Source organism: Megascapheus bottae, chromosome 4 (genome assembly GCF_031878675.1).
Source record: "Megascapheus bottae isolate mThoBot1 chromosome 4, mThoBot2.hap1, whole genome shotgun sequence".
In the NCBI taxonomy this organism is placed as follows: domain Eukaryota; kingdom Metazoa; phylum Chordata; class Mammalia; order Rodentia; family Geomyidae; genus Megascapheus; species Megascapheus bottae.
Window position 1 is genome coordinate 36,544,282 of NC_143512.1, and position 13,112 is coordinate 36,557,393.

General features: G+C 35.8%; 1 protein-coding gene across 1 annotated transcript in view; it reads left to right on the top strand.

The window, feature by feature from the left end:
- Positions 1-10,021, top strand: part of Hapln1 (hyaluronan and proteoglycan link protein 1) — a 31,637-nt gene extending 21,616 nt beyond the window's left edge. Inside the window, exons 3-4 of the mRNA XM_090331671.1 lie at positions 3,902-4,204; positions 6,583-10,021. Of these exons, the coding sequence (XP_090187797.1) occupies positions 3,902-4,204; positions 6,583-6,872 (593 nt within the window). The 3' untranslated portion in view covers positions 6,873-10,021. The remainder of the gene's footprint in view (positions 1-3,901; positions 4,205-6,582) is intronic.
- The last annotated feature ends 3,091 nt before the right edge of the window (positions 10,022-13,112 follow it).

Below are 13,112 nucleotides of genomic sequence, written 5' to 3' on the forward strand. Positions count from 1 at the left end.
TTCTATTAATTTTCTAGTGATAAAAATAGGACCAAGTACATAAATATGTAATTTGAATTTTTTTTTTTTTGCCAGTCCTGGGCTTGAGCTCAGGGCCTGAACCCTGTCCTTGGACTTTCTCAAGGCTAGAGCTCTACCACTTGAGCCTCAGCACCACTTCCGGCTTTTTTCTATGTATGTGGTACTGAGGAATCGAACCTGAGTCTTCATGCATGCTAGGCAAGCACTCTACCAGTAGGCCAAACTCCTGGCCCCTAATTTGAACATTTTTAAAAAACAGAAAAGATTCAGGTGTGTGCAATAGGATAAGTCAGACTATGTGATTATAAACCTTAAAAGGATGTCCTCAACGTGTGTTTCATTAATCTCTTCCTATAATTTGGTATTAATTTCCATGTGAATTATCTTACTTACTAGTTCCATTAATCCCATGTTAGCATTGCATAGCATCCCTTCAAGGAAAAGAGGAGAGCTTTTAGGTATATTTTGAGGATAAATATATAAATATCATCACCAGATAAGTTAGATATTACTTCAAAAATAAAAATCAAACTTTTCTTCCTACTTAGAAAATTTTAACTTTTCTTTCATGCACAAAAGAAACAATTTAACCCACAATTCACCTGTAAGAGTTGAATGATAGTTTTTTTAAGCCAATAGTTCTATAGTTGGATGCTGAAACATTAACTACCTGGGATTAAAATAAATAAATAAAAAAATACTAACAAATGCATCCTTTCACCCTTTCATGAGAATAATCTAGTTATTTAACACTGTGCACTATGTGTATAGAATATATTGAAATATTTAAAAACATTGAGCATGGGAAGACAACCCTAACATTTTTTCCTCTCTTATAGCTGAGGTACTTTGAGACTTTATATCACTTATGCTCTAACATTCAAAGAAATTTCTGCTGGATAAATTAAATTTTTCCTTTTTGTGGTCATGCCTAGGGTTACTCCAATAAAAAAGTACAAAATACACTTGCCACGTGGGGACAAGGAGCTTGAAGTACACTCCTCAGCATTAGCTGGGTTCCGAGCTGGCAGCCTCGGCAAAGCTCTTCTCAGACAGAACCTTCTCCAGTTTCTTCCTTCCCCTCTGCACAGCAGGATTCAGTGGCAACCATGAGAGTCTTTTCCTTCTCCCTTTGGCTCAGGTTCAGACAATAGATCCCTCAGCCAAGAACCTGAGAAAGCAGCATGAGATCAGGAAGCTTTCTTGGATCTCTGCCTCTAATGTCCACGCCAGCTGAACTGCCCAAGAGGGACAAACAGGTCCTACAGAGGCCCTCAGTACATGAGACTAGAGTTAGACTTGATTTAGGGCACCTAAAATATCTTTGTGTAGAGACTTCTGAGAACACTTATTAAATGAAATATTTCTTCTACATTGTTTATACTATCTGTAATTTATACATTACCCTTTTTCTCCCCCTATTTCTCCCTCCCATCCCTACAAATTACATTCACTGTCTGCATATATATTCAAGGTGTGCTATGTATTGAATAAACTAGATAAATTATACATTATTGTAAATAAGATATTTAGTCTCAGGGTACAGATAATAAACCCATCAAACTACAATGCCAATGGGAAAAGTGCTTGCATTCTAAAAGCTAAAATTCCAACTGTGTTTAATAATATTAAAAGCATGGGCTGGGAGTTTGGCCTAGTGGTAGAGTGCTTTGCCTAGCATGCATGAAAACCCGGGTTCAATTCCTCTACACCACATATATAGAAACAAAAAAAAACGGAAGTGGTGCTGAGGCTCAAGTGGTAGAGTCTAGCCTTGAGAAAATCCAAGGATAGTGCTCAGGTGCTGAGTTCAAGCCCAGGACTGGCAAAAATAAATAAATAAATAAATAAGTAACCATTCTACATTAGTGCTTTTTTATGAGAGAAATACTTGGACACATGGTTTTTGATATTCAGTAAAGGATATAATCTTTATCCCCTAAAAATTTGTGTAGAATTTGATACAACAGCTCAGTCATCTCTAAAATTTGGACCCAAAGAAATGTCTTTAAAAGACATTGAAATTTTTCAGGTATCAAAGTCAAGTCACATTCACATTTTCTATGAGGTTTTTAATTTTTCTGCACTAACCAGTCATTTAGGATATCTATTTTTATTTTTATTTTATTGTTGGGGTGATGTAGAGAAGGGTTACAGTTACATTTGTCAGGTAGTGGGTAAATAACTTCTTGAACAGTGATGGCCCCACCTGTGCTTTTCTCCCCAGATATTTATTCTTTACTTGTCTTACACCAGACAAGTTTAGAGAAAAGTTTAGAGAAATTTTCTCTTGTTTGTTTGTGATGCAAATAATTTTAAAGCCTTAGTTTTCAATTATATAAATATGAAAGTTAAAAAAGTAATATAGATACTTTGAAATTCCAAATTTCAGCAATGCTATTGAAGAATAGAAAAAATGGAAGGCTAAAATCTAGTTTAATACTTGCAATGCTTTTCAGTACAGAAATGTTTACTAATATTAAAAAAGATTATTCAGATTTTTATTAAATATGAAAATTAACTTTAATGTTTCTCCAACAAAGAAGTCTCCCACGTGGTAGTTACTTATATGAACAGTTTTAGGAGCAACTTAAAAAATTGTAATAGGCAGCCATAGTCATGTGAGAAGTAAATTAGTGAAGTTGTCAAACCAAGTAACTAAAGGCTGAGAGATCTGAAAAGAAATCATTCCAAGTTGACCAAAAACTACCTCACTAGCTCTGTTGGAAATTTCACTATTTTTTAAAATTTTTTTATTGTCAGAGTAATATATAGAGGGGTTACAGTTACGTTCACCAGGTAGTAGGTGCATTACTTCTCACATTGATACCCCTTCTCATGCTTTTGTCCCCATTTCCCTCCATCTACCTCCCAATCATCTTATTTTCCCCTTTCCCTTTCCTATTTCAAATAAACAAATAAATTGTATATATAATATACCAGGTAACAAAGTCAGATTCAGTAACAATGTGAGATTAACCCAAGAGCAAAAAAGAGAAGAGAAATAACATGGTACATTAAGAACAACAATCATATAAGATAAAGCTCTTGTTACCACATCCTGAAGATCCTTTCATTTAGTCTCATCCTATATGGCCGTATGTACCTAGGTTTTGAACTATTGTAGTCCTCAGCTAAGAGAGTCCTACATGTGTAGTAATTATCACAAATGAGGGAAACCATGGAGCCTTTGGGTCTGCTTACTTCACTTAATGTGACTTTTTTCTAAGTCTTTCCATTTCCTTACAAATGGGATGATATCATTCTTTCCGACAGCAGCATAGAATTCCATTGTGTATAAATACCACATCTTGTTGATCCACTCATCAGCTGAGGGGCATCTGGGTTGGCTCCATATCTTTGCTATGGTAAATAGTGCAGCAATGAACATCATTGTGCTAGTGGATTTAGTATGTCCTTGTTTCTGGGCAATTGAATAAATGCCAAGTAGTGGAATTGGGTCATAGGCGAGCTCTATGTTTAAGTCTTTTGAGGAACCACCATACTGCTTTCCATAGTGGTTGGATGAGTTTACACTCTCACTAATAGTGTGATAGCAATACCCCGGCCTCATCCCCACCAGCATCTGCTATTATTAGGTATCTTGATAATGGCCATTCTAACTGGCCATTGTCTATAGGCCATTGTTTGTTTGTTTGTTTGTTTGGTGTGTGTGTGTGTGTGTGTGTGTGTGTGTGTGTGTGTGTGTGTGTGTGTGTTTGGTCGGGGTAATGTATAGAGGAGTTACAGTTACATTCACCAGGTAATCTATAGACCATTCTTGAGTCTTTCACTGTTTTTTTTAAACCAATTAAGTAGGTTTGCTAAGAGTTGATCTTTCCTCTGGCACCAATAACCCCTTGCTTTCTCTTTTGGACAGGTGTGGTGTTCCCTTACTTTCCAAGACTTGGGCGTTATAATCTCAATTTTCATGAGGCACGGCAGGCTTGCCTGGACCAAGATGCTGTGATCGCCTCCTTCGACCAGCTATATGATGCTTGGCGGGGTGGGCTAGACTGGTGCAATGCAGGCTGGCTCAGTGATGGGTCTGTGCAGTACCCAATTACAAAGCCACGAGAGCCCTGTGGGGGTCAGAACACCGTGCCTGGCGTCAGGAACTATGGATTTTGGGATAAGGATAAAAGCAGATACGATGTATTCTGTTTCACATCCAACTTCAATGGTAAGATATTAACTGTCTTTTATCCTTCCCAAGACACCAAGTTTCACTACAACCGTACACTTTGCTTTTAGTCTTATCTACATAAAAAGACAAGAAAGAAAGAAGAAGAAAGGGGGAAGGAATGGAGGAAGAAAGGAAAGAAGGATCTCTGTAGTTTGTGTAGGTTCACAAATTTTTTGACTGTCTTAGTTTTTATAAATACTCCTGAGTTGAGCAGAATGTAAATATTTGTGACACTTGTAAGTTTACGGTCATGTAATTTTTAATATGGAGTAGATAAAATTGTGATACAGTATGGGGTCTGTTTCTTCCTGTCACTCCTTTCTCAAATACAAAATAATGATCAGTAAAGCTCAGGACAAAAGGGGGAGTGAGCATGAGAATAAAGCGGAAGTAAGGTTGGGCCTGAAAGGGCATTCTAACCATGCTGTTAGGTGGTTTGTTTCAGTCTTCAACCCCCTGCACCAGCCCTTCTCTTATGACATCCTGAACCAGCTACATAATCTGTGTGGTCAGGACAAAAATGAAGACATGTAGACTTGTGTGATTCTTGTTTTAATGTACTATGTAATTTCTCTTCTTCTTTCTTTTTTTGCCCTTTGGCTGATATCATATTGTTACTGTATCTGACTTTGTTACCTGGTATATTGTACATATGTTTATCTGTTTATTTGAAATAGAAATGGAAGAGGGGAAATCAAGATGATTGGGAGAAGGTGGGGGAGGAAAATAGGGACAAAAACATGAGAAGAGGTATGAATGTGTGCAAAGTAATGCACCTACTACCTGGCAAATGTTACTGTAGCCCCTCTATACATTACGCCAACAATAAAAAAATAAAGTATAATAATATAAAAAAAAGAATTTTAACATACCCTGAGTAGGTCATGTCCAGAATCCCAGCACTTCAGAAGCTAAGGCAGAAGGACTACTTAAGAAAAGCCTAGGATACATAGCAACTACCAGATTATCAGACATTATAATAAGATCCTACCTCAAAAAATGAAAACAGAATTGGCAATGGCAATAACAACAACAAAAGAATGTTAAATAATGAACACAGAAAAAGGCACAATAGGAACTTATATGTACAGCCTTTCTAAGTAGGGGCCTAAGCCCATACTATGAAAAACCCACTTGCTGCCATCTTAAATTTCCAGTCTCTAGTAATGTACTTTAGAAGACATAGAAAAGAAACAAATTCAACAAATGCTCTGTAAAGAGGCAGAAAGTAAATATGTTTCACTTTGTTGCAGTTCCTCAGCCTAGTACAGCTCTCAGGAAAGCTATGTATAGATAGGCCTACCGGCCTGGCTATGTTCCAATGAAATTTCATTTGCAAAAACAATAGCAGGTCAGATTGACTCACATGCTGTGTTTTGCTGACCTCTAGTTTAGATGATACAACCAGCCTTCTAGTTCATGTTCCCATGGCATTTTTCCAAATCATATCATCTCACACTAGAAAGAACTGCCAATGATTACTTATACTTTAATAATTTATATTTAGTGAGCAGTAAGGGAATATGTGCTCAGATAAGAGAAAGTAATGATATCCTACCTGCAACATAGATGACTGCAGAAATCTTCAATGTGTGCTACTACAGACAATTCATGTCATATTCTATATGTTTTATGCATACTGAATACATATCAAAGAAATTTCAGTAAATAATACTATGTAGTAAGTACTGGAAAATGACTTGTCCCTCTAGTGAAATCAAGAAATGGCAAGGTGTCAGATCTGAAAAAGTGAAAGGAATGTACATCAAGGAATGTATCTTCTTTGCTCATGGTTAAACACAGATACAGACATGCGGTTAAATTCAGACCATGTATTATTTGTGACAAATGACTTGCTGTATTTTATTCATTTCTTTGAAGGAGGATACTGTCTTATTGATACCTGTAATGAAAGGAACTTGAGGTCTTTTGATTTTTTTAAATGGACTTTTATGTCAGGAATTTTTTTTTGATCTTTTCACATTCAAATTTCCCCTCTCCAGAAACTTGTGCTGAGGCTCAGCCTTGCTACAGCTAGAATTTAAATAACCCTTGCTTTTAGCATGGAATTCTGTCTTCACTAGAGCCAAAGAAGGGCTTTTGAGTCACTAATTAGCTAACCTTAAGTGCATCTGCCATCTCCATTCTCCTACTAAAGCTTTGAAAGGACGTGCTTAAACACATGGAAAGGGCAAGAGAAAGACGGATTCAATACTAAAGTGACCTCGAGGTATTGCATTTAACTATCTTATGTTCCAGAGAGCAGACACTTGCTCTACTTCTCCCTTCACCCACACTCCCTCCTCCTGAGTTTCCATCTCTTATTTTTGCCCAGAACTTTCCTCCCCACTGATTCTGTCTCCTTCTTTCCTCAGGCCGTTTCTACTATCTCATCCACCCTACCAAGCTGACCTACGACGAAGCCGTGCAAGCTTGTCTCAACGATGGTGCTCAGATTGCCAAAGTGGGCCAGATATTTGCTGCCTGGAAACTTCTGGGCTATGACCGCTGCGATGCGGGCTGGTTAGCAGATGGCAGCGTCCGCTACCCAATCTCTAGACCCAGAAGGCGCTGCAGTCCCACTGAGGCTGCCGTGCGTTTCGTGGGCTTCCCAGACAAAAAGCATAAGCTGTATGGTGTCTACTGCTTCAGAGCATACAATTGAGTGTGCGCCCCCTCCCCACACACAGTGTGAGGTTTAAAGTTATTAAGAACGTGTGAAAGGTTTTGTTTTCGATATGAACTTACGCAAGTTACCAAAACTGTGATAACCCTTTTTTTACTTACTGTAAAGAGTCATTTTCATAAAGACCAACTCATTAATTTGTTTTTGTTTTTGTAAAAGTATCATTCAATATATATTGATAATTAATATACTTTTAAAGGGAAAGCTCTACACATGAAAGGCTTTAAAGCCAAACTCTTTTAGCTGCATCATCGCCACCAATTATTCTTTCTTAAAATTGGGCATGCCATTGCTTGGATATCACTAGGATTATATTAAGGCAAGGAGAGGTACTCAGCAACTTCCACAAAGCACAAGTTTGTCACCTTTCTACAATTTTGAAATGCAGCACAATAGATAAGTAAGAGCAGCCCATTTGACACACAGACTTCCTTACAAGCGCTGAGATTGCGAGAGGTTGCCCAAGACTTAGTTTCACAAGGGAACAATCTATGCTTTCCTAAACGTTATAATGTCGTTGCTCCAGAAGACAGAATATTTTCTTTTTAGAATCCCTTTCCATTTTGATAAAAAAAAAAAGATCATGTGAACTCAAATGCATAGTAAGAAGCACAGTTTCAACACCTCAAATATCCATTTACATAGAGTATGAGAATTAATAAGCATGGTATTCAATCTGTGAGGGATTGGCCTGCCTTCTTCTAATGAAAATTCTACATGCCTGAAAAGAATTGGTTTATGTTTTGAGTAGCTTCACTGAGATATATTTAAAATACTAGGGGCCCTTTGATAAGCAGAATTTAGCATCTACTCAGGGCAGTTACATAGATAAACTGCTGGACAGATGAATTGTAAGATTTAGCAGCTTCATTTTATGTTAGCCTATGAAATGTTATTGTCCTATAAAATAACTTTAAACTATTTAATATTTCTTTCTTACATTACATAGATGCATTAAATCATAAAAGAAATAATGAGTAACTATAGACTTGCCTAAGAAACCAAGACCCAACATTTGGAAATTCTTATTCCTATTTGTATATGTACTAGAAAAGCCCAAATGGTGCCTCTGTTTTGGGAAACAAAAGTAGAAAACTTAGTTCTAAATCTTCTCCCACATAGAAGATGCTGTCAATGATACTTTCCTGGCAGATGATCCTCAAGCACAAAGGAAATGCTGAAGCTGTCATCAAAGAGTTTACATTAAAACCTTCAGGGCTTTCAATTAAAAGTCCCACTTCAGAAAAACAACTTTCATATTAGCAGCTCCAATCTTAAATAAAGCTCAGTTTTCCTACATTTTTATGACTCTTGAGACCCCATAGGGACCAATATTTGTATTCAAATTACATTTCATGGTTTCCCATTGCTTCACAATGAGTTTTAATAAGTGGGACTTATTATAATAATCCAGGAATGACATAGCTGGTATACTTTCATCAATTTCTTTATGTAGATTTTTATCCCTTGAACATGAGTAAATAAATCTGTTTCCTGAATTGTTTGTGGTTGCATTTAAGGCTCTGTAGTCATTCTAATAAATTTACCTACCAATAGAGTTTTTTGTGTGTGGAGGCATAGTACAATTGAGAGTCCTTGATACATATTTTAAATAAACATAAATCCTTCCTTTTATCTCAAAATTTTCAGCTGCTTTAATATCAAAAGGTGGCAATGTATGCATGTACACTTTTTAAGTTAAACTGAATTTTCAAATTATGGAAAAGTATAAATCCAAAGAGATTATGAAGTATGACTCAAACACTGTTGATATAAATAGAAACATCATTTGTTGGAATTTTTTTTTTAAAAAGCATAGTCTTGGGATAAGAAGAACCTGTTTTAAAAGAAGGCTTTTTCAAAATGATAATCTACAACCTCAAATATTAGGGTTAGCTTTTTGAAAGAAATATCATACTTGAATAATTGTTACCTATATTACCAGAACTTTGTCAGAAATAAAAAGTGGAAAAGTCTCTGTTGAAACAGGTAGATGATTTTCACCTACTGTCATAGAACTCTGTGTTTATAATGTTACGCGTGGTAGTCTTTCTTGACTTTTGAATACTTACCATAGGAACTGGTGCTGATCAAACTCTGGAGTGACTATTAGCTCATGCAGATGTGCAGCAGTTGCATGTCATTTTCCCATTCTTCAAAAAGTCTTAATAACATGAAAACAGCTGAGCAGAATTTTTAATTTCTGGATTCACCCAATAAACTAGAACCTTCATATGCTTTGGACTTCTACTTATCAAATAAGTCTTTTTATTGTTCTTATTTTTCTGATTTCCCATCAAATGTCTATATTCTTACTTTGATTTTCATTCCCAAAGGTATATCACGGAGAATATCTAAATCCTAGTAAAATTCTCAATTGGATATGGATAAGATAGTGGATAGATAATTCAGAAGTTGCCTAGAAGTTTCCTTCTAGACTGATTCTCAGAGTATCAGAAGAATGAGACCAGAGTTCAGGTTACAAAATATTTTTACTATTTCATCTGTACTTAAACCTTGTGACCCATATTAAGGAAAAGATATATTTTTCAAGACAACTGTATTTGAAATCCACACGAAAAGGGGATTGTATTGGAAAAATACAATGTAAGAATCAAAATTGCCACATTAACAATAGAAGCAAACTTTAAGTAGCTGCTATCATATATATTTTATTACAGTAACTATCAGCTAAATACTGCATCTGTTAATGGAAATTTTCTCTCATGGGAGGGGGCTGGTACCTATTAATATGTTATTTTCTGCAATAATATAGTTGCCTATTATTTTGCGAATTAGTAGACTCGAGAGATTCTAATTTGGTTGCTGGCAGCCATAACAGATTTCTTGATTTCAGTACTCTAAAGAATATGGTGGCTTCATGGAGTAGCTGAGGAAGGAGGAATTAAAAGAAAATCAATGATTAGTTTTTAGAACAGAAAGTATTGAGAGATGAATGGATAGCTAACATCATTTTGTAGAAAAGTTAACTGTATCAGAACTCACTAATGCCGGAATAGCAATGGAGTACAATAGAAAAAAAATAAGAATGAATAATATAAAACTATTAGGCCACCTTTTTTTCCTTGAAAAGTCAATAAGGACATTTCTTATCTATTAAGCATAAATTTGAGGAGAAAAAATCTGTAATACAAAAATTGTTTTAATTTTCTGTAAGCTACAATGATCTGATAAATATTAAAAGTCAATTTTGTGTTACTACAGTATCTTTTGATTCTTCTGAATTGTAAATTCAGATACATTTCTTTGTTCCAAAGGCCATAAGTGCATTCTTTCAACAAAAGATATTTAAACTTATCTTCACACTGATCATTTGAGTTCAAATTGTTTGCACATACCAATTTTGATTTTCTATACTTTTGCAAAGTTAAAAAGAAAAGGAATATATGCATGGTATTGCTAAATCAGCAATAGTACTATCCTAATATATGTCATAATTTTCTTCTTTTATACCAGCAAAATTAATTTTTTCTCACCACTTGAACAATCTCATAGACTTCTAGTCTTGATTAAAGTAATAAGATTGGGATGCTTTATGATCTCAGCTACTTGGATTGAACTTAAAAGACTTTTAAGTTCCATTAAAAAGTTCTTTGCTCCAGAATTTTATATTTCAACAACAAATAACACGTTTTCTAATGTTTCCATCCATACTTTGAATTTCCAACATGAAAATTCGATTTGTTTGTTTATTGTTGTTGTTGTTATCAGTCATGGGGCTTGAATTCAGATGCTTGAACACTGTCCCTGAACTTTGTTTCACTCAGAGCACGCTGCCACTTCCAGTTTTCTGGTACACAGTCCTCAGATCTCAGCTCCCTGAGTAGCAAGGATTACAGGTGTGAGCCACTGGCATCCAGCTTAGATGTTCTTAGTGTATAGAAAAGGGTCCTATATATACCATGAAACAAGAGTATTGTTACTGGTCCAAAGAGTTCAAATAAATTACTTTGAATCATTGATATTCAAACAAAAAATTGTACTTCAACAAATGTCTTGTAGTTAACTGCAATCCATTGAACTGCTTGGAGGCATAAAAACTTTCAAGCTAGGCCTGGGAATATGGCTTAACAGTAGAGTAGCATGCATGAATACTGGGTTCAATTCCTCAGTACCTTATACACAGAAAAAGCCAGAAGTGATAGAGTACTAGCCTTGAGAAAGCTCAAGGACAGTACCCTGACCCTGAGTTCAAGCCTCATGACTGGAAACAACAACAGCAACAAACACCTTTCAAGCTAAAAGACATATTAAATGAGAGTTTGCTGTGTAAGTTCTTAAAATATAGTAGGGCACCATTTTTGCTTAGCCAGCATTTTTCCTTTATTGCCATCTGTTTATACCTACAGGGTGAGAATACTGAAGAGTCTTAATGTTTAAATAAAAAGAGCTAAATCATTAAAAAAAATTCTTCTGAGTTCCCTACCAAGAAAAAATCTTACTATTAAGATCATTCCTGCATAGAATATACTCTATGGACTCTATATATAATTGAATTGGTAAAGGGAAGAAAGGAAACATTAAGGAAGTGATGAACCAACCAGGAAACATACACCATTTTCTTTCCTCCTTCAATTTGTTGGGCACTCCATTTAGGGCTGCAGCTTTTGCTTCTGAATAAATAGCACATTCTGTAATCAAATAGCAAGAGTATATGCCCTAATATTAATTAGAAATCTTACTGAACGTATTTTTTTTCACTCACATGCATGCTTCAAAGTGTTTTTGTTTGCTTTTTGTACTTCTTTTAAGGTGGTAAACTTGCCATCACATACAAATAATCATTATATAAAACACCTCAGGCAAGTCTAGGGATTAACTTCTGTGAAATTCAGTAATTTTTGTTCTCAGTTTATCACAACTAATATCCTGTCCACTAAGAATATCCACTATCTAGAGGTTGGGAGTTTGGCCTAGTGCTAGGAGTATTTGCCTAGCATGCACAAAAATCCAGGTTTTGATTCCTTGGTACCACAAACACACACACACACACACACACACACACACACACACACACACACACACACACACACAACCAGAAGTGGTGTAGTGGCTCAAGTGGTAGAGCTATAGCCTTGAAAAAGTCCAAAGATTGAAATTTGATAGGGAAGGGGGGAAAACCAAGACGGGAAGGGGGTGTAGGGGGGGAGGGAAATGGGTACCAAGACATGTGAAAGGGTATCAATGTATGTGAATTAATGCACCTTCTATCTGGCAAATATCATGTAACCCTTTTACTAAAAAAAAAAAAGAAAAAGAAAAAGTCCAAAGATAGTGCTCAGGCCCCTGAGTTCAAGCCCCAGGGCTTCTGCCAGGGCTGGTAGTAGAAAAAAAAAAAAAGAATATCCACCATCTCATGCCTCAAGTAATAAAATTTAGTTTTTACAAATAATTGGTATCTGATTGTAGCCTCAGCCTTATTAATTCAGGATAATATCCTCCAAGTGAAGAGAAAGCTCAACATCTCCTTTATCAAAAAATGAAATTATTGGCATTGACAGTAAATTAAAGATTCCTGGATGATGATGGAGTTCTAAGAATATTATATCCCAGTGATTTTCTTTCTCCTGAAAAAAAGTCTAATCACTAGCTCTACATCCTGCTTAAAATATCTGGTTTATTGACTTAAAATATGTTTCCTCTCTGATTTTAATCAATGAAAATGGGCTTGCCACAATTCATTTGAAGAATGGCCTTTCATATGCTGACAATCTTGTATTTAAATGTAAAAATGGAACTGGTTCATCTATTATTCTGGTAAATTTGTGTAAAATGAGTGCTGTAAACCCAGGGAAAGACAAAAACTGTTCTTTCTATTCTTTCTGTGTACAAATACTGCCAAACTGAGCATCCTGAATCGATGGGAAGACCTTTCTCCTGTGATGATAGCCAAAGTTCAAGTGATTGAGAAGCAAATGGCTCCTATACAAACAAGAATGTAAGTCACTCTCTCAGATTAGCATACATAACAATTTAGGATTCTGTTAATGTAGTTGCATACTCCTAATGTAATTACTTGGCAAGATTTCAAAAATGACTAATATCTGAGCCCAGTCCCAAGATCATGGTCAGAGGAGCATCCGGAGCATGAGGATTTATTAACTCCTATCACTAGGCCATTCCACACTCGTTTCTAATGGTCTTAACGCATGTAGGGGAGAGGAGATTAAAAACACTCCATTGATACATGATAAATTT